Genomic DNA, 24,471 nt, shown 5'->3' on the forward strand with positions numbered 1-24,471 from the left:
GCTCTTTTGCCAGCGGAGGCCCAGACTTCTGGGCTTCTGGGCTCTTCTCTTCTTCCGATGTTGACACGACAAGTCTCTCCGGCTGGAATGCTCTCTGAGCGCTCGGATGTGACTTATATAGGCAGAGACCCCACCCCCTTATGCCGTCACAGTCCCTGGGCATGCTGGGACTGTGACGGCATAAGGGGGCGTGGTCACCGGGTGATGTTGACCACGCCCCCTTATGCGGTCACAGTCCCAGCATGCCCAGGGACTGTGACGGCATAAGCGGGCTGGGTCTCCGCCTATATCAGTCACATCGGAATGCTCAGAGAGCATTCCAGACGGAGAGACCGTTGTGTCAACATCGTACCAAGAGAAGTGCCCAGAAGCCCAAAAGTCCGGGCCTCCGCTGGCAAAAGAGCGGCATGAAGATAGCAGAGGAGCCGGCAGAATAATTGGAACATAGGGAGAAGAGGCCAGAGAGAGCGGAGAAGAACCAACCGGACGCCGGAGAAGAGAAATCGGAGGGACCCCTGAAGCTGGAAGAAGACCCCCGAAGCCGGAAGAAGACCCCCCGGAGCTGTCTAATAAATTATTTTAAAAACCTGTGTAGTGTGTTTTATTATTGACACTTTTTCCTTAGGTAAATGGGTAGGGGTACCATGTACCACATGCTCATTCACATAGGGTGGGGGGCTGGGACCTGGGGGCCCTCTTATTAAAGGGGGCTCCTGGATTCCGATAAGCCCCCCACCCGCAGACCCCGACAACCAACGGCAAGGGTTGTTGGGAAGAGGCCCTTGTCCTCATCAACATGGGGACAAGATGCTTTGTGGTGGGGGGGCCCCGCAGGGCGCCCTCCCTCCCCCAAAGCACCCACCCCCCCATGTTGAGGGCATGTGGCCTGGTACGGTTCAGGAGGGGGGGGGCGCTCGCTTGTCCCCACCCCTTTTCCTGACCGGCCGGGCTGTGTGCTCGGATCGGGGTCTGGTATGGATTTTGGGGGGACCCTATGCTGTTTTTTCGGCGTATGGGGGTTCCCCTAAGGGCCTGGGATGCCCGCGACGGGGCTCGCAAGGTGTCAATCTCGCCGATAAAAGCTGCGAGATTTACTTCCTTTTCTAGTCCCGTCGTACCCGAGTCACGTTCAAAATGAACGGACTTGTCCGTGTGTGGGAAAGTCCGTTCATTCTGAAAGTCCAGCGGAAGTCCGTCGGGAAGACCAGATTCCGAAAAGTCCAGTCGTGTGTAGGCAAGTCCGTCCGTTCAGAAAGTCCGGCAGTAGTCCGCCGGAAGTCTGGCGGCAAGTACGTCGGACCTAGCTTCCCAGAAAGTCCGACCGTGTGTACGCAGCATTAGTGTAGTGTTATTATAGTCTGAGTATGGCCCTCTGAATGAGTTTGATTTGATACAATTCAAACCTGAAGAAGGGATCCAAGTCATCCTGAAATATTGCATTTTTCAGGAATCAGGAGGGATTTTTATCTCCCGTTGGAATAATTTGTACCACGACTTATCAGGATATTTTTCTTCTTCTGGATCAACTGTGGGTTTATGGTTTTGTAGTTGGAGGTTTACAATTCAGCTATTAATTTTTTTCTATTGGTTAAGCTCAATTGACTTGTTGGAAGTGTATTTTCAAACTAAATATGTAACTAGGAAAAAATATATCACACCGCGCTAACCCAAAACGTGACAAGAAGCAGCTACATACAAATGTGACCAGTATTCAAAAGCATATGATGAAAAAATGTAGCGCTAATGATGACAATGATAAACACATGGAAATAATATCCACTAGAAAAAAGCCATGAATGTGACTGTTAAGGTACAATAAATCAATAGAGTTCATTGGTATCCAAATAGGTAAAAATATATAATGGTAGTCCCATGATGGTAAGTATATGTAATGAATACAACCAGACTGTAAGGTCTTCACGTCTGTGTAACATTAATTAAGTCCCGATCCCGATTACGGCTGCACCTCCTATCCTGGACCTTCCGGAGGTGCAGCCGTAATCGGGACCGCAGAGGGAAGATTCCCCTTGAGATCCGGGGTTTCTTGGACCAACCATATCCACTGTGGATCTCTGAGCCTGTTTGATTCGGTGTCACCGGCATCCGAATCCATCACTTCCAGTAAGCGTATTTCAGCTGTTTCCTTTTTAAGATCGCTTAATTAATGTTACACAGACGTGAAGACCTTACAGTCTGGTTGTATTCATTACATATACTTACCATCATGGGACTACCATTATATATTTTTACCTATTTGGATACCAATGAACTCTAATGATTTATTGTACCTTAACAGTCACATTCATGGCTTTTTTCTAGTGGATATTATTTCCATGTGTTTATCATTGTCATCATTAGCGCTACATTTTTTCTGTCTTAAATATGTAACTACACTATATTGCCAAAAGTATTGTGATGCCTGCCTTTACACGCACATAAACCATCCCAGTCTTAGTCCGTAGGGTTCAATATTTAGTTGGCCCACCCTTTGCAGCTATAACAGCTTCAACTCTTCTGGGAAGGCTGTCCACAAGGTTTAGGAGTGTGTCTATGGGAATGTTTGACCATTCTTCCAGAAGCGCATTTATGAGGTCAGGTACTGATGTGGATGAGAAGGCCTGGCTCACAGTCTCCGCTCTATTTCATCCCAAAAGGTTTCTATTGGTTGGGGGTCAGGACTCTGTGCAGGCCAGTCAAATGCCTCCACCCCAAACTCGCTCATTCATGTCTTTATGGACCTTGCTTTGTGCACTGGTGAGCAGTCATGTGGGAACTGGAAGGGGCCATCTCCAAACTGTTCCCACAAAGTTGGGAGCAGGAAATTATCCAAAATGTCTTGGTATGCTGAAGCCCTAAGAGTTTCCCTCACTGGAACTAAGGGGCCAAGACCAACCCCTGAAAAAAAACTCCACACCATAATCCCCCCTCCACCAAATGATTTGGACCAGTGCACAAACCAAGGTCCATAACGACATGGATGAGCGAGGTTGGGGTGGAGGAACTTGATTGGCCTGCACAGAGTCCTGACCTCAACCCGGTAGAACACCTCTGGGAGGAATTAGAATGGAGACTGCAAGCCAGGTCTTCTCATCCAACATCAGTGCCTGACCTCACAAATGCGCTTCTGGAAGAATGGTCAAACATTCCCATAGACACACTCCTAAACCTTGTGGACAGCCTTCCCAGAAGAGCTGAAGCTGTTATAGCTGCAAAGGGTGGGCCAACTCAATATTGAACCCTATGGACTAAAGCCTCGTACACACAATAGGATTTTCGGCAGGGAATTGTGTGATGACAGACTGTTTGCCTAAAATCCGACCGTTAGTACGCTCCATCAGACAATTGTTGTCCAACTTTCTACCAACAAATGTTGGTTGGCAGGCTAGTAAATTTGTCGGCAGACAACGGTTTGTTGTCAGATTTTCCTATCGTTTGTACACAAGTCCGTCACACAAAAGTCGAAAAAGTAGAAACACGCATGCTCGGAATCAATGCTCACCAAACATGACATTAGCAGAAGGTGCCAAAAGGGTGGCACTCAAGAGCTGAAATTCCACGTAGTACGTCACTATGTTTGTATGCAAGACAAGTTCCCAGCACACGCCCTTTGGACAAAAATCTGACGCTTTATTGGCCAACAATCCGTACGTGTGTACGAGGCTTTAGACTGGGATGCCATTAAAGTTCACGTGTGTGTAAAGGCAGGCGTCCCAATACTTTTGATAATATAGTGTATGTGACTCATTCCTGTAAGTGTAAAGTATGTGTTGTTGTTTTTTTGTTTTTTTTTTTATCATGTTTGATTTGAATTGTCCATGTTTGTAGCAGGTATATGTTTAGTTGGACCTACATTCTCTTTTTTCCACATGAAAGCCCAGAGCAAACTGTCAAAAAAGTAAAAAAAGTTTACTAACCTTTCCTTAGGTAGTCACAGTTGTAGTAGTGACATCTTCTTTTTGTCGTTTTAAGGATAAATCTGTTTTTACCTCCCTGATCTGTAAAGTTGGTCACTGTGAAAATCTCGTCTACTGGTATCAGAATCTCCTTTAGGTTTGGATTATAGGAATATTCTTCGATCTTGGCACCGAAGCAGCTGGTGAAGGTGAAAAACGTGTCATTTCCAAAGCCCTCCGCTACTTTTTGGTTGGTGGATGAAGAGGAAAACTGGCCAAATCTGACTTCTCCTCCTATTTTTTCAGGCTCAAAATGTATGTTTTTCATCCCTCTGTATACCGACCATGACCACCAACAGCTCGACCTGAGGAGCACTACAGCTCGTGTCATCAAGAAATGCAGAGAATGGTAACGGAATGCGTCCCTGCTCCGATAATCTCGCACTGCCTTGTTGAATTCCTTATAAAGGTTGGTCTCGTTGTTGGAATAAGCCATGATGGCAATGCCGTACTCATCCCGAAAGCCACTCGGTACAGTCGGTTTCTTTGTGTTCCATTTCTTTTCAGCTGCATCCCAAGTTCTACTAAATTCTGGGTCAGCTCGTTTTTCTTCAGCAAGTAGGGAATTTATTCTACTTTCCATCTCTTCTGTGCAGCCTTCGTATTGATCATCAAACGCCGTGTCACTCATAGTTAGTGGGACCTAGTGGGATCAGAAGAACTCTGTTATGGTCATACATGTACATTGTGACAAACCGCCCCTGTCTGTGCATGGAGTCAGTGTATCTGCCACAAAGGATTTTGCAGTTCATGATGTAAATGGTCGGCAATGCAAAGTTTGTAGCAGGATGCAGGAGGTTAATCACTGACCACACCTTGTTCCCCACCTGGGTTATAATTTGTCATTCCTTGTGTTAAAGTGTTACTAAACCCAGGACCCTGAATATCTGGTCTCCCACAGTACACAGAACATGCAAATGCAATTATTTTAGTAAATATAAACTGCTGAATACCTTTTCTAATCAGCAGTATATAGCAGTCTTGTGACTTCTATCAGTGTCTGGTTAAAGCTTGTAGGAGGCGTTTTCATTCCCCCTGACTGTCCTACGAGTTCTAATTGGCCCTGTGCTGATCATACACTCTACCAAGAAGAAGAAAAAAAACTCTCCAGCAATACACACCAAACTGAGCATGTGCAGCCTGTCCCCTGGCTCTGTTCTATCAGGAGGTGGTTTGAAGATAGTGGAAGAAGGGGAGGAGACAGGATCAAACAGCAGTGGCGGCTGGTGGTATATATTTTTTTGCATTTCATTGTTTTCTACCCCCCCAAAAAAAAATATACCACCAGCCGCCACTGCTGTTTGATCCTGTCTTCTCTGATCCTCCCCTTTTTCCCCTGTCCTCAAACCATCCCCCGATAGAACAGAGCCAGGGGACAGGCTGCACATGCTCAGTGTATTGCCGGTCGGTCAGTTAGTCACCAGCCCCTCACTTACCCCATCTAGGTCGCAGGCATCGCTTCCTCTGGGTGGGCAGGCGGCGGCTTCCCCTGTGTCTCCTCCTCCTAGGCGGCCAATAGGATCACTTCTGCTCTCGGCCAATCGGGTGACAGGTCTCAGGACCCGCTTCCTGATTGGCAAGGAGGAGAATCAGAAAGACATAAGGGAATATTAATTTGCTACTGTCACACAACTGGGTGGGCTCAGGGTGCAATGCTCTGCGCCCCGAGTCCACACTTTTTTTAAGCCAATTAGAGCCTCTAGCTCTAATCATGTGCTTCAAAAAAATAAATAAATAAATAACCTTGTTGGAATCCATGCGTCCAGTAGATTAGGGGCTAGGCACATGGATTAGGGGATAGCACCATGTATGGACCTATGGACGGGCCACCACTGTCAAACAGCCTTTTTATATACAATAAAGAGGATTAACCCCTTAGGCTCCACAGTGAGTATAACAAACATGCTTTACTGCAAATACAGACTGATGTTACTGTTGTGGGTTTAGCAACACTTTAATGGGTTGTTACTGGGAAAGAATGCAAGAAGGCTATGAGGTAACATGTCTGTACGGTTCGGGGGGGGGGGGGGGGGCGCTCGCTCGTCCCCACCCCTTTTCCTGACCGACCGGTCTGAAGCAGACCCAGCGAGGTCTATTTACTAGCCAGGAGGCTTAGGCTGGGTTCACATATATGCAAATTGGATGCGTTTTTAGACGTTTTTTTAAGCATGTCCGGGATGTGCGGTTTTCCTGTGCAGTTGTGGGTCCAGTTCAGGTGGGAATTCAGGCAAAAATTTGCACCTAAATCGCACCTAAACCAGTGAACAGAAACGCACCGGACTCCACACTGCAAACCACAGCCGGACATGTGTGAGCCCGGCCTGAATTGTTTTGCTGGACTTTTGTTTTGGACTGTGACTCTTACCCCGGTCCTATATTTTGCTTTCCTCTACGCTGACTGACCAATAAACACGAGCAGGAAGCCCTTAAAGTGGTTGTATAGTCATTTTTTTTACTTTTACCTACAGGTAAGCCTATAATAAGGCTTACCTGGAGGTAAAAAAAATATCTCCTAAACCGTAATTCCCCTTGCTATGAGGCGCTGACTGCAGCGGCGCATGCGCACAGGGGATTCTCGGCTGAAGCCCGGCAACTGCTGGACCTCGCCGGGTAAGAAATCTGCCGCGGGCATATCAGTATGCGGTGCATACTAGCTCATTATGCCTTTTGCTTTACAGGGTTAAAAAAAAATTTTAAAAAAATTGCGGGTATACAACCACTTTAAACCTACTTGCCGCATGGAATTTTGGGTCAGTTTATTTAGAAGTGTGTTGACCAATCAGAATATTTTTTGGACAGTGGGAAGTAGGTATAAAGATAAAGGTGGCCAGGAGTGCATGAGATGAAGGCAGAACTCAATCCCTAAACCAAACGATATCTAAAAGGAGAACATGCCCATAGGACTTTGTTTGAGTTGTGCCAAAAAAGTTGAAATGACATTACATAAAATTATACATATTTGTATTCCATAATAAAGTTTAATAGGATTGTGTATATGGGGTTGTACGGTTTATTGGTTGAACTGGATGGACTTGTGTCTTTTTTCGGCCAGACTAACCATGTAACGATGAACAATACATACAGTGGGGACGGAAAGTATTCAGACCCCCTTAAATTTTTCACTCTTTGTTATATTGCAGCCATTTGCTAAAATCATTCAAGTTCATTTTTTTCCTCATTAATGTACACACAGCACCCCATATTGTACACACAGCACCCCATATTGACAGGAAAACACAGAATTGTTGATATTTTTGCAGATTTATTAAAAAAGAAAAACTGAAATATCACATGGTCCTAAGTATTCAGACCCTTTACTGTGACACTCATATATTTAATTCAGGTGCTGTCCATTTCTTCTGATCATCCTTGAGATGGTTCTACACGTTAATTTGAGTCCAGCTGTGTTTGATTACACTGACTGGACTTGATTAGGAAAGCCACACACCTGTCTATATAAGACCTTACAGCTCACAGTGCATGTCAGAGCAAATGAGAATCATGAGGTCAAAGGAACTGCCTGAAGAGCTCAGAGACAGAATTGTGGCAAGGCACAGATCTGGCCAAGGTTACAAAAAATGTTCTGCTGCACTTAAGGTTGCTAAGAGCACAGTGGCCTCCATAATCCTTAAATGGAAGACGTTTGGGATGACCAGAACCCTTCCTAGAGCTGGCCGTCCGGCCAAACTGAGCTATCGGGGGAGAAGAGCCTTGGTGAGAAAGGTAAAGAAGAACCCAAAGATGACTGTGTTTGAGCTCCAGAGATGCAGTCGGGAGATGGGAGAAAGTTGTAGAAAGTCCACCATCACTGCAGCCCTCCACCAGTCGGGGCTTTATGGCAGAGTGGCCCAACGGAAGCCTCTCCTCAGTGCAAGACACATGAAAGTCTGCCTGGAGTTTGCTAAAAAAAACACCTGAAGGACTCCAAGATAGTGAGAAATAAGATTCTCTGGTCTGATGAGACCAGGATAGAACTTTTTGGCCTTAATTCTAAGCGGTATGTGTGGAGAAAACCAGGCACTGCTCATCACCTGTCCAATACAGTCCCAACAGTGAAGCATGGTGGTGGCAGCATCATGCTTTGGGGGTGTTTTTCAGCTGCAGGGACAGGACAACTGTTTGCAATCGAGGGAAAGATGAATGCGGCCAAGTACAGGGATATCCTGGACGAAAACCTTCTCCAGAGTGCTCAGGACCTCAGACTGAGCCAAAGGTTTACCTTCCAACAAGACAATGACCCTAAGCACACAGCTAAAATAACGAAGGAGTGGCTTCACAACAACTCCGTGACTGTTCTTGAATGGCCCAGCCAGAGCCCTGACTTAAACCCAATTAAGCATCTCTGGAGAGACCTAAAAATGGCTGTCCACCAACGTTTACCATCCAACCTGACAGAACTGGAGAGGATCTGCAAGTCGGAATGGCAGAGGATCCCCAAATCCAGGTGTGAAAAACTTGTTGCACCTTTCCCAAAAAGACTCATGGCTGTATTAGATCAAAAGGGCGCTTCTACTAAATACTGAGCAAAGGGTCTGAATACTTAGGACCATGTGATATTTCAGTTTTTCTTTTTGAATAAATCTGCAAAAATGTCCACAATTCTGTGTTTTTCTGTCAATGTGGGGTGCTGTGTGTACATTAATGAGAAAAAAATGTACTTAAATGATTTTAGCAAATGGCTGCAATATAACAAAAAGTGAAAAATTTAAGGGGGTCTGAATACTTTCCGTCCCCACTGTATATTTTAGTATAGGAATTTAAAAGACAAGTCAGCATTGGCTATAGGAACCTAAAACCTGAAGGTACAAACTAAGTGATTTGGCTAGAAAGAACCAGTTGCAGGGGCGCCTGCACGAAGCCACCTGAGATGGACATGTCCGCTTAAGCGCTCCGCTCCGACTGGGACACAACAGACTAATAACTCGAGCCTCGCTCACATACTGACATTTCTCAGTGACAGGTATCTAGCTGCTACCCCCAGGCACTTTTTGGAATGATGTATAGTGGGAGGAAAGCCAAACTGAAGGCAGGGAAAGTGCAAGAACCGCTGACTAGATCCACAAGTAAAATGGCGGCTCCGCTATTGTCTTACTCACAGAAGCAGCTGCAGTCTCCTCACAGCACAGTGAGCCAGAATATGATTGGGATAATTCCTAATTCTCTACAACATACATCACTCAATTCTGACTTAATTAGTCAATTTGAAAGAGTCCTTATTAAAGCCCTTCAGACCACCTCAGATGCAAAATCCAGGAGGGGGAGGATGCAATTGGATGCAAGGCGGCCTGTCACGTTTGCAAATTTAAGGACCATCTGTGGATGGTTACTGGGGGTGTGTACTTCTAGCTATGAGGTAATTTTGTTTAAGGCAGCGTTCTCCTTGGCATTTTATGGGGCGTTCCGGATAGGGGAGTTGGTGAGCCCGTCAAGGGGAATTGCAGGAGGGATGTTGGAGCGGGATGTAAGGTTGGAAGAGGACAGGGTGTGTTGTCGGCTGCCTAAGTCAAAAACGGACCAACGATGAAACGGGGTGGATATTTGGTTATTTGCATTGCCGGGTTCCGAGGTATGCCCAGTTACGGCAGTAAGGGGATTTTTGCAGGTAAGAACGCAAGGGGGAGGGCCGTTGTTGTGACATGAAGATGGGTCATATTTGTCAAAGTTCCAGTTTGTTGCGGTGTTCAGAAAATGTTTAGCAATGGCGGGCTTTGCCGGGGCACAATATGCTTCACACTCCTTCTGCATAGGGGCGGCTACTGAGGCTGCCAGATGTGGGTTGGATGAAGCGGCAGTGCGCAGAATTGGGAGATGGGAATCTAGGAGATTTTGTACATATGTTAGGCCGCATATGGTCATTGAATTAAAAAAAAAAAAAGGGGTTACGAAGGACGGTGTTTGTGGTATAAGGTGCAGGGGAGTTAGTCAGTAAGTTCAGGCATAATGGGTATTGCTATCCTGTTTTGTTGTTTTATCGTTTCAGATGGAGGTTCCACGGGCCTCGTCTGGATCCTCAGGCATTCTTATGTGTGTTAGGGGCCAGGAGAGGAGATGCTAGGCTGGATGGCCGCCAATTGGGCATTTAATGGAGAGAGGCTTACGTGAGGTGGTTGGGTGTGCCTGGGATGAAGTGGGAGCGAGTGATGCGGGAGGTGGTGTGGTACGCCGCTTTAAGCAGACCTCCGGACATTTTGGTACTTCATGCCGGGGGAAACGACTTGGGGGTCCGCCCAGTGAGGGATTTGCTTGCCGACAAGTCAGATTTTTTACAGTTGCGAGTACAATTTCCTGAGACCATGTTGATATGGTCTGACATCGTGGCAAGGACAGTTTGGCGTGAGGCTCGGTCAGTGGCAAGTATTCAGAAGACACGCATTCGAGTCAACAAGAGGTGGGGCGGTTTATGGTTAAAAATGGGGGTTTAGTAGTCCGGCACTTGGAACTTGAAAAGAATGTTGGGCTTTATTTTAGGAAGGATGGGGTTCATCTTTCAGATGTAGGGATAGATCTTTGGACAATGGGTTTGCAGGAGGGGATCCAAAGGGCACTGCGGCCGTGGAGGCGCCCTCAAGAGTAAGGTAGTCACCCTTTCGGGCTGTGGTAGTGTTGCTTGTTGGTCTCTGACAGTGGCGGTAAAATATACGTGATAATAATGGGGTGGGGGGTTCATCGGCAGGATGAGCCCCTCCGGTGTATTCCAGCACGGTGTCTGAAATACGGTAATGGGCACTGCGGGAAAGGGGGTGTCTCCGAGCGGCTACAGCTGGAGGCTGTATGTGGTGGTATATTTACATATGGGATATTAAATATTGGAAAAGAGGTGGGTCGCTGTCAGAGGTCAACAGGCTGGGTTAAGTGGTTTATGTTGGTTTATGTTTAAGCCTGCATGGAGTTTGCTAAAAACACCTGAAGGACTCCAAGATGGTGAGCAATAAGATTCTCTGGTTTGATGAGACCAGGATAGAACTTTTTGGCCTTAATTCTAAGCGGTATGTGTGGAGAAAACCAGGCACTGCTCATCACCTGTCCAATACAGTCCCAACAGTGAAGCATGGTGCTGGCAGCATCATGCTGTGGGGACAGGATGACTGGTTGCAATCGAGGGAAAGATGAATACGGCCAAGTACAGGGATATCCTGGACGAAAACCTTCTCCAGAGTGCTCAGGACCTCAGACTGAGCCAAAGGTTTACCTTCCAACAAGACAATGAACTTAAGCACACAGCTAAAATAACAAAGGAGTGGCTTCACAACAACTTCGTGACTGTTCTTGAATGGCCCAGCCAGAGTCCTGACTTAAACCCAATTGAGCATTTCTGGAGAGACCTAAAAATGGCTGTCCACCAACGTTTACCATCTAACCTGACAGAACTGGAGAGGATCTGCAAGGAGGAATGGCAGAGGATCCCCAAATCCAGGTGTGAAAAACTTGTTGCATCTTTCCCAAAGAGACTTATGGCTGTATTAGATCAAAAGGGGCTTCTACTAAATACTGAGCAAAGGGTCTGAATACTTAGGACCATGTGATATTTCAGTTTTTCTTTTTTTATCAAATCTGGAAAAATGTCAACAATTCTGTGTTTTTCTGTCAATATGGGGTGCTGTGTGTACATTAATGAGGAAAAAAATGAACTTAAATGATTTTAGCAAATGGCTGCAATATAACTAAGAGTGAAAAATTTAAGGGGGTCTGAATACTTTCCGTCCCCACTGTACATTAACTACAACACTGTTCTAGAATAAATGATCCAGTTTACCTTACCATACCAATTGGATCCATACTTGTTACCTCGAATATTTATTGTACTTGAGACTTGATTGTTATAATGTTTGTTTTTAAATCACCTATTTGATGGCTGTCGTAGTCCCGGAGATAGCCACTGCACCTCCAATATGTCCTTGAGTGCCGGACGGATTGGTTTGGACACTCTTGGACAAATTGTACCCACTGGCTGGTGTTTTTTCATACTAGCTCCATTTAGGAGCCACCTTCTCCTTAGCTGAAATACAAGCTTCTTATTTCTTTGACTAAATATACATAAACAATGTACTGACTAACCCCCTTCTCGATCCATACTTTTCTCTAATCTCTCATTAACCATTATTCCCCTAATTTCTCCCAGAGAGATAATCACACAAATTATCTCCACAACACTTGACTTTCTTCAACTCAAATAACGGCCCCTCTAAACATAATAACGCTTAATGTCCAAGGTCTTAATTCACCCCCGAAACGTACTAAAGCTTTTCGATCCTTTTCAAAACAAATTTCTACATGTGGTATGCCTTCAAGAGGCACACTTTTCATCTCAATCATATCCAAAATTCCTTAGTCGTAAATACCCCCAAGTTTACACTTCTTCAGCTGAAACCAAACAAAGAGGTTTATTAATTGCTTTTCATCATACAACACCATTTACACTCCATACGGAACTTAAAGACCCTGAAGGTCGATATATACTTTTATCCGGTCTCTTACAAGATACTGAAATGACAATAGTCTCCTTTTATGCTCCCAACAAAAATCTGCTGTCATTTCTCTCCCATCTATTTTCTGTGGTAGAAAATCATAAACGTGGCACTCTTATATTAGGTGGGGATTCAAATCAAATAATATATCCATTCCTAGACAAATCCCCAACTCCGGCAACAGCTCACCGTCACTCATATCAACAACTTCTTAATCAATATTCTCTTCTTGACACGTGGAGAGAACAAAACCCACCTAAACAACCCATTATTCCCATCCTCACAAACAATTCTCACGCATAGATCACCTCTTTATCAACGCCAATCTCTCTGTATATATTCAAAACTCGCTCATTTTACCATGCGCATGGTCTGATCATAATTTGGTCATGACATCTCTTTCCTCACTAATCCCAAGACCGAACCACAGAACCTGCTACATAAATGATGGTTTATTAGCAAATTCCTCATATAGACAGATAATTGAGAAATCTATTAAAGATTACATTGTGAATAACAATACTGATGATACAAACCCCCTGACCCAGTTGGGAAGCTCTTAAACCATGTATCAGAGGGATTTGTGTAAGTCAAGCTTCTTACTTTCATAAACAGAAGCGAATGCTTCACAAAAAGTTAGAAAATGCATTCAATGAAGCTTCTATTCTTGATGGAATCAGCGGAAAAGATTCTCCGAAAATCCAAGCACACTTTCTATATGAAGGCTAATAAACCTGACACCTTCTTAGCCCTTGCATTACGAAAGAAAACCTATAATCTGAAACCCATTAGACTAAAACTAACCAAAAATAATTATACCAGCAATCCACAAAAAATCCTACATGAATTTTAAAGAAAACTGTCTGAACTGAACTGAAAGAGATCCCCATAGATTTGACTATTCACGATTAACCACCCTTCTGTCCTCAATTTGTCTGCTTCCCTTTCCAATACTCAACAAGAAACCCTAGACAGACCAATCACCGAACTAGAAACACAGACAGCAATAAAATCACTAAAACCATGTAAACGCCCAGGCATAGATGGTTTTTCAGCCACTTATTATAAGCGATTTGCAACACTACTATCTCCACTCATGGTTGAAGCCTTCAACTCCCTTCTCACAGGCCACTCCTTCCGTTCAGAATCACTAGTTGCCTCTATTTCAGTGATTCCAAAACCAAACGCAGATTATACCTCTTGGTCTAATTACAGACCAATATCAATACTCAATATTGATATTAAACTATTAGCTAAGGTCCTCTCTAACAGACTCAATCCTATTATAGGTACCCTAATCCATCGAGACCAAACAGGGTTTATCCCCTCCAGACAGGTAGGAGACAATATACGTCGTGCTTTGCTTTTAGCTCACACTGCACATACCTGCAGTATCCCAATCTGCTTCCTTTGACTAGACATCAGAAAGGCATTTGATTCGCTATCCTGGCTTTATTTAAACTCGATCCTTCTTCAATGGGGATTTGGCACACACTTCCTGAGATGGATTTCTACCTTATATCAGCATCCAAAAGCATTTATATCCTACTCAGAATTCTGTTCTGATCTCTTTATCATAGAAAGAGGAACGCGTCAGGTTGCCCCCCTCTTCGCTTTAGCAATTGAACCCTTGGCCCAACTCATTTGTTCCAATGCAAACATCAGGGGTCTTGAACTTGGAGGTCACCACCATAAAATTTGCCTATTCGCAGACGATGTCCCAATATTTCTCACTGAACCCTTGATATCTGCACAGGTCCTTTTTAACATCCTTACAGAATTTGGACATCTATCTGGCCTCATGATAAATCCTCATAAATCCAAAGCTCTAAATATATCATTATTACCTAAATTTCAATCACAATTGCACAACTCTCTCCCGTTTACCTGGTCAACAACTCATATAACATATCTAGGTATTAATCTCACAGCTAATCTGAAAGATCTCTATATGTCTAACTACCCTCCACTATTAACACAACTTACTAAATTGCTTTCAACCTGGTCATCCCTACCACTGGCATGGATGGGCCGTATAACAGTTATTCTTCCCAAGATCCTTTATCTTTTTAGAGTACTCCCTATACCAGTCCCATCACCCTTTCTACGCATTCTCCAACGGAAAACTATTCAATACATTTGCGACAAACTTAGACCTCGATTACCCAAGCATACTCTGTATTCACCCAAAATCAGAGGAGGTCTAGGAGTACCTGATTATACAAAATACTATTATGCAGCCCAATTGGCTCAATTGACCAAATACAGTACCACCAAGGAAATACCACTGTGGGTAGCACTTGAATCAGTAGACTGCGATCCCTGATCCACTACAAATCTATTGTGGCTTGCCCCCATGCAACGGAAAACTATCACTAATCCCTACACCAAACATAGCCTTTCCATCTGGGATAGACGGAAAACTTGTTTCAGATTCCAATCTTGATAGAATCTTCTTCTTTCCTTTCTCCACAATCCTTCCTTCTACCCGGCCTGGTCATCCCCAACATCCTTTTCAGTATGGTCTAAAGCTGGTTTAATACGAATCCACCAATTCTTTTAATCCTCTAACATAATATCCTTCCCTCACCTTATGCGAACAACATAATCTACCACAGACAGAAACCTTCCAGTATCTTCAAATCAAAAACTTTTTAATCCAAAACAAACCTTTGGATACCACGCCTCTTACATTCTCTATTTTTGAACAGAGTTGCAAATCGGATCCACACAGACGTGGACTTATCTCTGATTTATATGCCCAATTACTCTCACATGCAACTTCCTCTCCCCCATCCTATACTTCTAAATGGGAGACAGATCTTCACCTCCACACAGATGACTTAAATTGGACTCAGATCTGGCAAGCAACTAAATCAGCCACGCCAAATATAGTTGCCCTAGAAACAAAATACAAAATGATTACCAGATGGTATTTAGTTCCAGCCATAATAGCCAAATTTAGCCAACAATACTCTTCCAACTGTTTTTGAGGTTGTACCACATTGGGCACCCACATACATACAGTCAGGTCCATAAATATTGGGACATCAACACAATTCTTATCTTTTTGGCTCTATACACCACCACAATGGATTTGAAATTAAACAAGCAAGATGTGCTTTAACTGCAGACTTTCAGCTTTAAATTTCAGGTGAATGGTGTAGTAATTACAACAGTTTGTACATGTGCCTCCCACTTTTTAAGGGACCAAAAGAAATGGGACAATTGGCTGCTCAGCTGTTCCATAGCCAGGTGTGTGTTATTCCCTCATTATCCCATTTACAAGGAGCAGATAAAAGGTCCAGAGTTCATTTCAAGTGTGCTATTTGCATTTGGAATCTGTTGCTGTCAACTCTCAATATGAGATCCAAAGAGCTGTTACTATCAGTGAAGCCAGCCATCATTAGGCTGAAAAAACAAAACAAACCCATCAGAGAGATAGCAAAAACATTAGGTGTGGGCAAATCAACTGTTTGGAACATCCTTAAAAAGAAAGAACGCACCGTGTGCTCAGCAACACCAAAAGACCCAGAAAACCATGGAAAACAACTGTGGTGGATGACCGAGGAATTTTTTCCCTGGGGAAGAAAACACCCTTCACAACAGTTGGCCAGATCAAGAACACTCTCCAGGAAGTAGTTGTATGTGTGTCAAAGTCAACAATCAAGAGAAGACTTCACCAGAGTGAATACAGAGGGTTCACCACAAGATGTAAACCATTGGTGAGCCTCAAAAACAGGAAGGCCAGATTAGAGTTTGCCAAACAACTTCTAAAAAAGCCTTCATAGTTCTGGAACAACATCCTATGGACAGATGAGAGACCAAGATCAACTTGTACCAAAGTGATGGGAAGAGAAGAATATGGAGAAGGAAAGGAACTGCTCATGATGCAAAGCATACCACCTCATCAGTGAAGCATGGTGGTGGTAGTGTCATGGCGTGGGCATGTATGGCTGCCAATGGAACTGGTTCTCTTGTATTTATTGATGATGTGACTGCTGACAAAAGCAGCAGGATGAATTCTGAAGTGTTTCGGGCAATATTATCTGCTCATATTCAGCAAAATGCTTCAGAACTCAATGGACAGCGCTTCACAGTGCAGATGGACAATGACCCGAAGCATACTGCGAAAGCAACCAAAGTGTTTTTTAAGGGAAAGAAGTGGAATGTTATGCTATGGCCAAGTCAATCACCTGACCTGAATCCGATTGAGCATGCATTTCACTTGCTGAAGACAAAACTGAAGGGAAAATGCCCCCAAAACAAGCAGGAACTGAAGACATTTGCAGTAGAGGCCTGGCAGAGCATCACCAGGGATGAAACCCAGCGTCTGGTGATGTCTATGCGTTCCAGACTTCAGGCTGTAATTGACTGCAAAGGATTTGCAACCAAGTATTAAAACCTGAAAGTTTGATGGATGATTGTTAATCTGTCCCATTACTTTTGTTCCCTTAAAAAGTGGGAGGCACATATACAAACTGTTGTAATTCCTACACCGTTCACCTGATTTGGATGTAAATACCCTAAAATTAAAGCTGAAAGTCTGCAGTTAAAGCACATCTTGTTCATTTCATTTCAAATCTATTGTGGTGGTGTGTCAGAGAGCTTACCTTGCTGGTCGCGGTGCTGGAGTGCGCCGGTGTGCGCCGGCGCGTGCGTTCCTGTGCGTGCTGCTGTGCATGTCCCTGCAGGCGCTGGTCGGTGTACTGGCATGCGGGCGCCTGTGAGGCGCCAATAGGCCTATTTAGGTTTGCCATGCACTCTGCTCGGTGCTGCCTGATCAACAGCTTCCGGTTCCCTAGTTCCCCACTACCTGTTCTAGTGTTCCTGTGTTCCAGATCTCCTGACGACCCGGCCTGCCTCTGACTTTCCTCTGATTGCTGCCCGTACCCGACTTCGGCTTGTTTGACCCTTCTTCTGCCTGCTCCCTTGTACCGTGCTGCCTGTCTGTTGCCGAACTCTGCCTGTGTCCTGACCTGCCTGCTTGCTCCTGCTCAGCACCTGTTTGCCTGTGTTCCAGTTTTCCACCTGCTGCTTGAAGAGCCTCTTCCACCCAGCACCTGGATCCCTCATCAGGCTCTCTTACCATTCCTTACTCCCGTGCCTCCTGTCCATTCTACCAGGGGCCGCGAGTGGGATACGTACGGGAGACCACCCTCTGCCCAAGCGGTCTCACCGGTCTGGTAAGTAAAGTCTGACAGTATCAGGCAGCCATGACCGTGTCCGGGCAGGGGGCCTCCCCCATGGATGAACTTTGCAGACATCTGGCGGGTCTTACCCAAGCCGTGAAAAGCCTTCAGGAAGGCTATGCAAGACTGGAGGAGCGAGTTGCAGTTCTATCCTCTCCCTCCAATCCCCAGGGAGCATCTTCTGAGGGACTTTCATCTGCACCCTCCATGGTAATGCTTCCTCCTTAGCCCAGAGTACCCACTCCTGAAAGGTTTGCCGGAGAGCACAGCATGTACCGTGCGTTCCGCAACGCCTGCGAGCTCTATTTCGCTCTGCAACCACGCACCTTCTCTTTAGAAGCAACAAAATTGGGCTTTGTCATTTCACTGCTATCCGGCGAACCCCAAACCTGGGCCCACCGCCTGCTGGAACAAAAATCAGTATCCTTGGATAGTTTAGAGGCCTTCTTCCTGGCCATGTCCCAACTGTATGAGGATCCACAGTTGACTGCGACTGCGGAAGCCGCTCTGCACTCCCTACGGCAGGGTCGCAGAGCAGCGGAGGATTATGGGGTGAAGTTCAGACGCTGGAGCTCTGACACCAATTGGAATGACGCCGCCTTGCGTCACCAGTTTAGAATGAGACTTTCGGATCCCCTAAAAGATGAGCTGGCACGTGTTGGAATACCCCCCTCCTTGGATGAACTCATCAACCTGTCCATCCAGATTGACCATCGTTTGAGGGAACGCCGGTCAGAGAGGTCTTCTCACCAGTTACGACCTACTTGGATGCTACCTAAGGTTCCCAGTTCGGTCAGTCAACTTCCTCCCATCTCTACCGCACCTGCTCTAGACGCCCCAGAGCCCATGCAGCTTGGCTTGCTGACTCCTGAGGAAAAGCTGCGTAGACGAGCCCACAACCTCTGTCTGTATTGCGGTGAACCCGGGCACTACGCGAGGGCCTGCCCCAACAAGATGCGTAAGTGCCTTCCTGCTTCTTCATTTTGTGCATCTATTGTACCTAAGACCGGTTCTCACCGCGCTCTCTCCATCACTTTGCAGCTTCCAGGAGGGACTACCCCAGTGACGGCCATCATTGATTCCGGTGCCTGTAGTTGCTTCGTCGACCTGACGCTCGCGGCTAATCTCCGCATCCCGCTTCAACCTAAGGCCCAAGGACTTACTATACACCTGGCAGATGGCTCCGCCCTTCGTTCTGGCCCGGTCACCCAAGAGACCGTCCCTTTACTAGCCATCATTGGCACCCATCACCGGGAACACCTTTGTTTGGATGCCATCTCCTCTCCTCTCTTCCCCATCATCTTGGGAATACCTTGGCTGCAAGCCCATAATCCCAGCATTAACTGGACCACAGTGGAAGTTACTTTTCCTTCCGGGTACTGCCAGCAGCACTGCTTATACAGGTCCTCTACTGAAACATCTCCACTCCTTTGTATGGACTCCGATCTGGAACTACAACAGTCCATCCCTGAACCCTACCGAGACTTTGTGGACATATTCAGCAAGAAAGGAGCAGAAACTTTGCCTGTGCACAGGCCTTATGACTGTCCTATAGAACTTTTACCAGGAACTGAGGTTCCCTTCGGAAGAATCTTTCCGCTAACTGAGCAGGAGTTAAGCACACTAAAGACCTACATCGACGAAAATCTGGAAAAAAGGATTTATCCGCCTTTCCACCTCCCCAGCCGGTGCAGGCATCTTTTTTGTCAAAAAGAAAGACCATTCCCTACATCCCTGCATAGATTATCGGGAATTGAATAGGATAACTATCAAGAACCGTTATCCTCTGCCCTTAGTATCAGAACTTTTTCAAAGGTTGGGAACTGCAGTCGTATTCACGAAGCTTGATCTTCATGGACCTTATAATTTAATTTGAATCCGGTAAGGTGACGAGTGGAAAACGGCATTCCGCACTCGATTTGGGCATTTCGAGTACCTTGTCATGCCCTTTGGCCTCTGCAACGCCCCTGCAACATTCCAGCACTTTGTTAATGACATTTTTCGTGACTACCTGGATTTGTACGTAATAGTGTATCTTGACTATATTCTGATCTTTTCCTCCTCACTGGCCGATCACCGCAAACATGTTCGGAATGTCCTAACCTGGCTCAGACTACACAGTCTCTATGCAAAACTAGAGAAATGTGAATTCGAACTCCAGTGCATCCAATTCCTAGGTCTAATCATCTCGGTGGATGGCATCAAGATGGACCCTCAAAAGGTGTCCACCATCCTGGATTGTCCTGCGCCTGTGGATAAAAAAGGTGTGCAACGCTTCATCTGCTTTTCTAATTTTTACCGGAAGTTCATTAAGGGGTTTTCAGCAATAATCACCCCAATAACCGAACTAACCAGGCAGGGAACCCGATTCTCTTGGACTCCTCAGGCCCAGGCAGCTTTTGAGAAACTTAAAGAGCTCTTCACATCGGCTACCATCCTTAAACACCCTAACCCTGCTTTACCGTTTGTCCTGGACATCGATGCTTCAGAAATAGCAAATGAATCTTGAAAAACACAATAAAATATTTAAGCAAGAAAGAACCAGTTGCAAATCTTAGAGTGTTTTTTCTCCTCTTTTTTTACCCTGATGACATGATGACCTGATGACCCTGATGACAAATATGCTTGGATTTTTGGATTTTGTTTGCTTCTGAAAAAGTGAACATCACTTAATGAAATGTGTTGAGATGAAGTCTAGTATTTATGTACCTGTCCTTCTGCATAATGTTGTCTTCATGTGGAAACATACAGCAACGCTGTCATGTCTATTTAATTCTTATACTAAGATGTATCCATAGTTCACCTTTTTAAGCTTTAATATGGAATAAAAATATGTATTTAAAAAAATAAATGATTTCGGAGCAGGAGCCGTTGCGTCATGCCATTTCGTTAACCTACCAGCTCCTTATCTCACTCCCCAAGGGATTTAGACCTCCTTATCTAGCCAAGTGGGAACGAGTTTTGGGAATAAAGCTAAACGAGAGACAGGCAGAAAGAATATTTTCTCTTTACCTACAAGACCTCGATCTGTGCGGCCCAACAGGAGGCAGGGTTCAAGGTCCTATCACATTGGTATTACACGCCAGACAGATTACATCGGATGTTTCCTCAGAGCACGAATGTTTGCTGGAGGTGTGGAGAGGAAGAGGGCACTCTTCTTCACATATTCTGGTCTTGTAGGCTTCCAGCACCTTTCTGGTCAGAGGTACACCGGATCACACAGAAGTTTACAGATAGGGAGCTGCCCAAGACCCCTGAGTTCTTTTTATTACAACATCATGAAATACCAAGCAAGGCATACAGGAAATCAATCCTGCCCTCATTGATTACAGCAGCGAAAAGTTGCATCCCCCTGAGCTGGAAAAGGACGGAGCCCCCAGGTATCGCAGTATGGTTGAAAAAAATTGTTGACATTCACAAAATGGAGGACCTCGTGGCCATTGACCAGGGGCGTGGAGAACAGTTCTCTAAGAAGTGGTATTATTGGCTCCAATTTTTCTACTCAGAAGAGTACGCAGGGCTGGTGGCCTAGATACTTAGTAGGTTGGAGAATAGGAATGTGGAGACACTGTAAGTGTGGCTAGAGAAGGGTGGTTTTTCCACCCCCCCCCCCCCTTCCCCCCCTTCCTATTTAATTTTTTTTTTCTTTTTCTTTTTTTTCTTTTTTTATTAATTCCCTCTCTCTCTCTTCTTTCCTTCTCATCCCTCTCCCCCTCACTTTCTATACCTTCCTTGTCTCCTTCTTTTCCGTTTTTGGTGTTTTTCTGTTCACATGCTACGGTATACAGATAAGGAAAAAGGAGGGAGAACACAGAAAATTAAGCAAAGAAAATACATTAAGAGGTAATACATAATACTAAGCATGGCACAGCAGACCTCCTTAAATTGTAGACCGGCCAACTAGGATAAGACTGTATAGGAGTGTACACGCTATTAGGCGGTATTGCTAGTCTAGTAAGGATTAATCAGTAGAAATGTATATAAAATGTGTAAAATTGTTGTGCCTTTTCTATCGATGTTTGTATATTGCGGTTTTCCTGCCTCTTTGCAAATAAAGAATTAAAAAAATAAATAAATAAATAATTATGTAATTATTATTATATATTTTTCTATTTATTATTATGTTTATTTAATTTATTGTAATGTAATTTAAACTTTGTTGGGCAGTCCCATGGGCATGTTGTCCTTTTAGATATTGGAATTGATCAAAGTACCTGCTGTGAACCTCAGCAAATACGGGAGAACATACAAACTCCAGCATGGTGCAATAGTAAATGACATGGTGGGATTACAGCAATGTTACATAGTTACATAGTTAGTCAGGTTGAAAAAAGACACAAGTCCATCCAGTTCAACCATAAAAAAAAATAAATCGTACAATCCAATATACCCAATACTATACCCACAGTTGATCCAGAGGAAGGCAAAAACCCCCAGCAGAGCATGCTCCAATTTGCTACAGCAGGGGAAAAAATTCCTTCCTGATCCCAGAGAGGCAAGCGGATTTTCCCTGGATCAACTTTACCTATAAATGTCAGTACCTAGTTATGTTGTCCTGGGTTCCTTTTCCACCAGGAATGTATTGAGTCTGTTCTCCTTGTATCTCTGAGTTTTTCCTATGTTCTCATCTTCCCACCCACTGTCCTATAACATGCTGACTAGTTGGCTTCCGTTTTTGCATATGGGTGATGGAGGTATAAGGGCCTGCACTTACAGGCTATTGTTCGCATACCATACAAGTCTAGGGGAATGCAAAACCCGGTTAAAGCAGGTCAAATGCTGGTTCAGAATATCTCAGAAGAATCTGAAACTGATACCATTAACACAAGCCTGAAGCCCTTCAACCATAGGCGTGCATACATTGTGTGCCAGTAGGGTTGCCTCCTCATCCCTTTAAACCCGAACACACATGAATTACACAGGTTCTGAGGCTAATTTAATTCAGTTAAGGCACCAAGTGAGTTTCAATACCACCTTAATCAGCCACAGAACCTGTGTAATTCATATGTGCTCGGTTTTAAAGGGATGATGTGGCAACCCTATGTGCCAGGTGTGCCTGGGCGCATACCAAATACCCCATGTGGCACAGATTCCCCTTGCTGCCTGGGCCCCTATGTCATTTACTGGACCCTTCCTTTTCTAAATGAACACAGTGAGTGATCAGTACCGATCACTCACTGCGTTCATACATAACCAAAGCATAGTAAAGTCTGTTATATGTACACACACACACACATGTGTGTTTGAGCTTTGGGATGCACACATTTGGGAGATTTTAGGTTGTGCACACCTATGTCTTCAACACTGGCCTTTAGGCTGCCTGTCTATCTTTGCCCTCCCTTATTAAAGGCAATATATGTTTTGAAAGATATGTTATATCTGAAATATTGTATATAAATAGTATTTTCAAATGCAGGAAGCAAATTGGACTCTCGGCACATTTTCTAGGCTCCCCTATTGGTTGCTGAGCTCAATAGCTGAAGGTGAAATTTACACAGTGACCCCTCCCCTTCTCTTCAGATGCACCTGTTCCCTGCCCAGTTACACAGTGGCAAAAATAATAATTTGATCTTCTGCAGATTTTGTAAGTTTTCCCACTTACAAAGAAATGAAGGGTCTATAATTTTAATCATAGGAGTAGTTTAAATGATAGAGACAGAATATCAACCAAAAATCCAGAAAAAAACACATAAAAACACAAATGTTATAAATTGAGTTGCAATTCAGTGAGTAAAATAATTATTTGATGCCCAAGCAAAACATGACTTAGTACTTGGTGGAGAAACCCTTGTTGGCAAGCACAGAGGTAAGAAGTTTCTTGTAGTTGGTTATGAGGTTTGCACACATCTCAGGAGGGATTTTGGTCCACTCTTCTTTACAGATCTTCTCTAAATGATTAAGGTTTCTTGGCTGTCGCTTTGCAACTCAAAGTTTCAGCTCCCTCCATAAATATTCTATAGGATTAAGGTCGTGGAGACTGACTAGGCCACTCCATGACCTTCATGTGCTTCTTATTGAGCCACTCCTTTGTTACCTTGGCGGTATGTTTTGGGTCATTGTTGTGGACCCATCCATGACCCATCTTCAGTGTTCTGGCTGGGGGAAAAAGGTTCTCATCTAAGATTTCACAATACGTGGCTCCGTCCATTGGCCCCTCAATGCAGCAAAATCGGCCTGTACCTTTAGCAGAGAAACAGCTCCAAAGCATCATGTTAGCACCTCCGTGCTTGGCTGTAGGGATGGTGTTCTTAGAGTCATAGTCAGCATTTTTCTTCCTCCTAGCACGGCAAGTCAAGTTAATGCCAAAGAGCTCAATTTCTGTCTCATCTGACCACATCACTTTCTCCCAATCCTTCTCTGAATCATTTAGATGTTCATTGGCAAGTGCCAGACAAGCCTGTACATGTGCCTTCTTAAGGAGAGGGACCTTGCGGGCACTGCATGATTTTAATCTATAGCTGCATATTGTGTTACCAATGGTTTGAGATCATTCACAAGCTCCTCCCGTATAGTTCTGAGCTGATCCCTCACTTTTCTCATGATCATCCTCACCCCATGAGGGGAAATCTTGCATGGAGCTCCAGACCGAGGGTGATTGATGGTTATGTTGTATTTCATCCATTTGCGAATAATCGCTCCGACAGTTGTCTCCTTCTAACCAAGCTTTTTGCTGATGGTCTTGTAGCCCATTCCTGCCTTGAGTAGGTCTACAATCTTGTCCCTGATGTCCTTTAACAGCTCTTTGGTCTTGCCCGTGATGGTAAAGTTTTAATGGAAGAAAGCGATTCTGTGGAGAGGTGTCTTTTATAAACATAATGAGTTGTCGTTAGGAGAACCTTCTTACATTGACAAGACTAATCT

At 44.6% G+C, this 24,471-nt stretch overlaps 1 protein-coding gene across 4 annotated transcripts in view; it reads right to left on the reverse strand.

Annotated features, from left to right (window-relative positions):
• Nucleotides 1–24,471, reverse strand: part of LOC141126647 (ecto-ADP-ribosyltransferase 5-like) — a 74,869-nt gene that overhangs the window by 40,489 nt on the left and 9,909 nt on the right. For 3 of the 4 annotated variants that reach the window (XM_073612582.1, XM_073612580.1, XM_073612581.1), the window contains exon 3: nucleotides 3,915–4,596. In XM_073612582.1, coding sequence (XP_073468683.1) covers nucleotides 3,915–4,596 — 682 coding nt within the window. Of the gene's footprint in view, nucleotides 1–3,909; nucleotides 4,597–24,471 lie in introns of those variants that run through there. The other variant, XM_073612583.1, reaches the window with a different exon arrangement.

The sequence above is a fragment of the Aquarana catesbeiana genome, linkage group LG02 (assembly GCF_042186555.1).
Source record: "Aquarana catesbeiana isolate 2022-GZ linkage group LG02, ASM4218655v1, whole genome shotgun sequence".
NCBI lineage: Eukaryota > Metazoa > Chordata > Amphibia > Anura > Ranidae > Aquarana > Aquarana catesbeiana.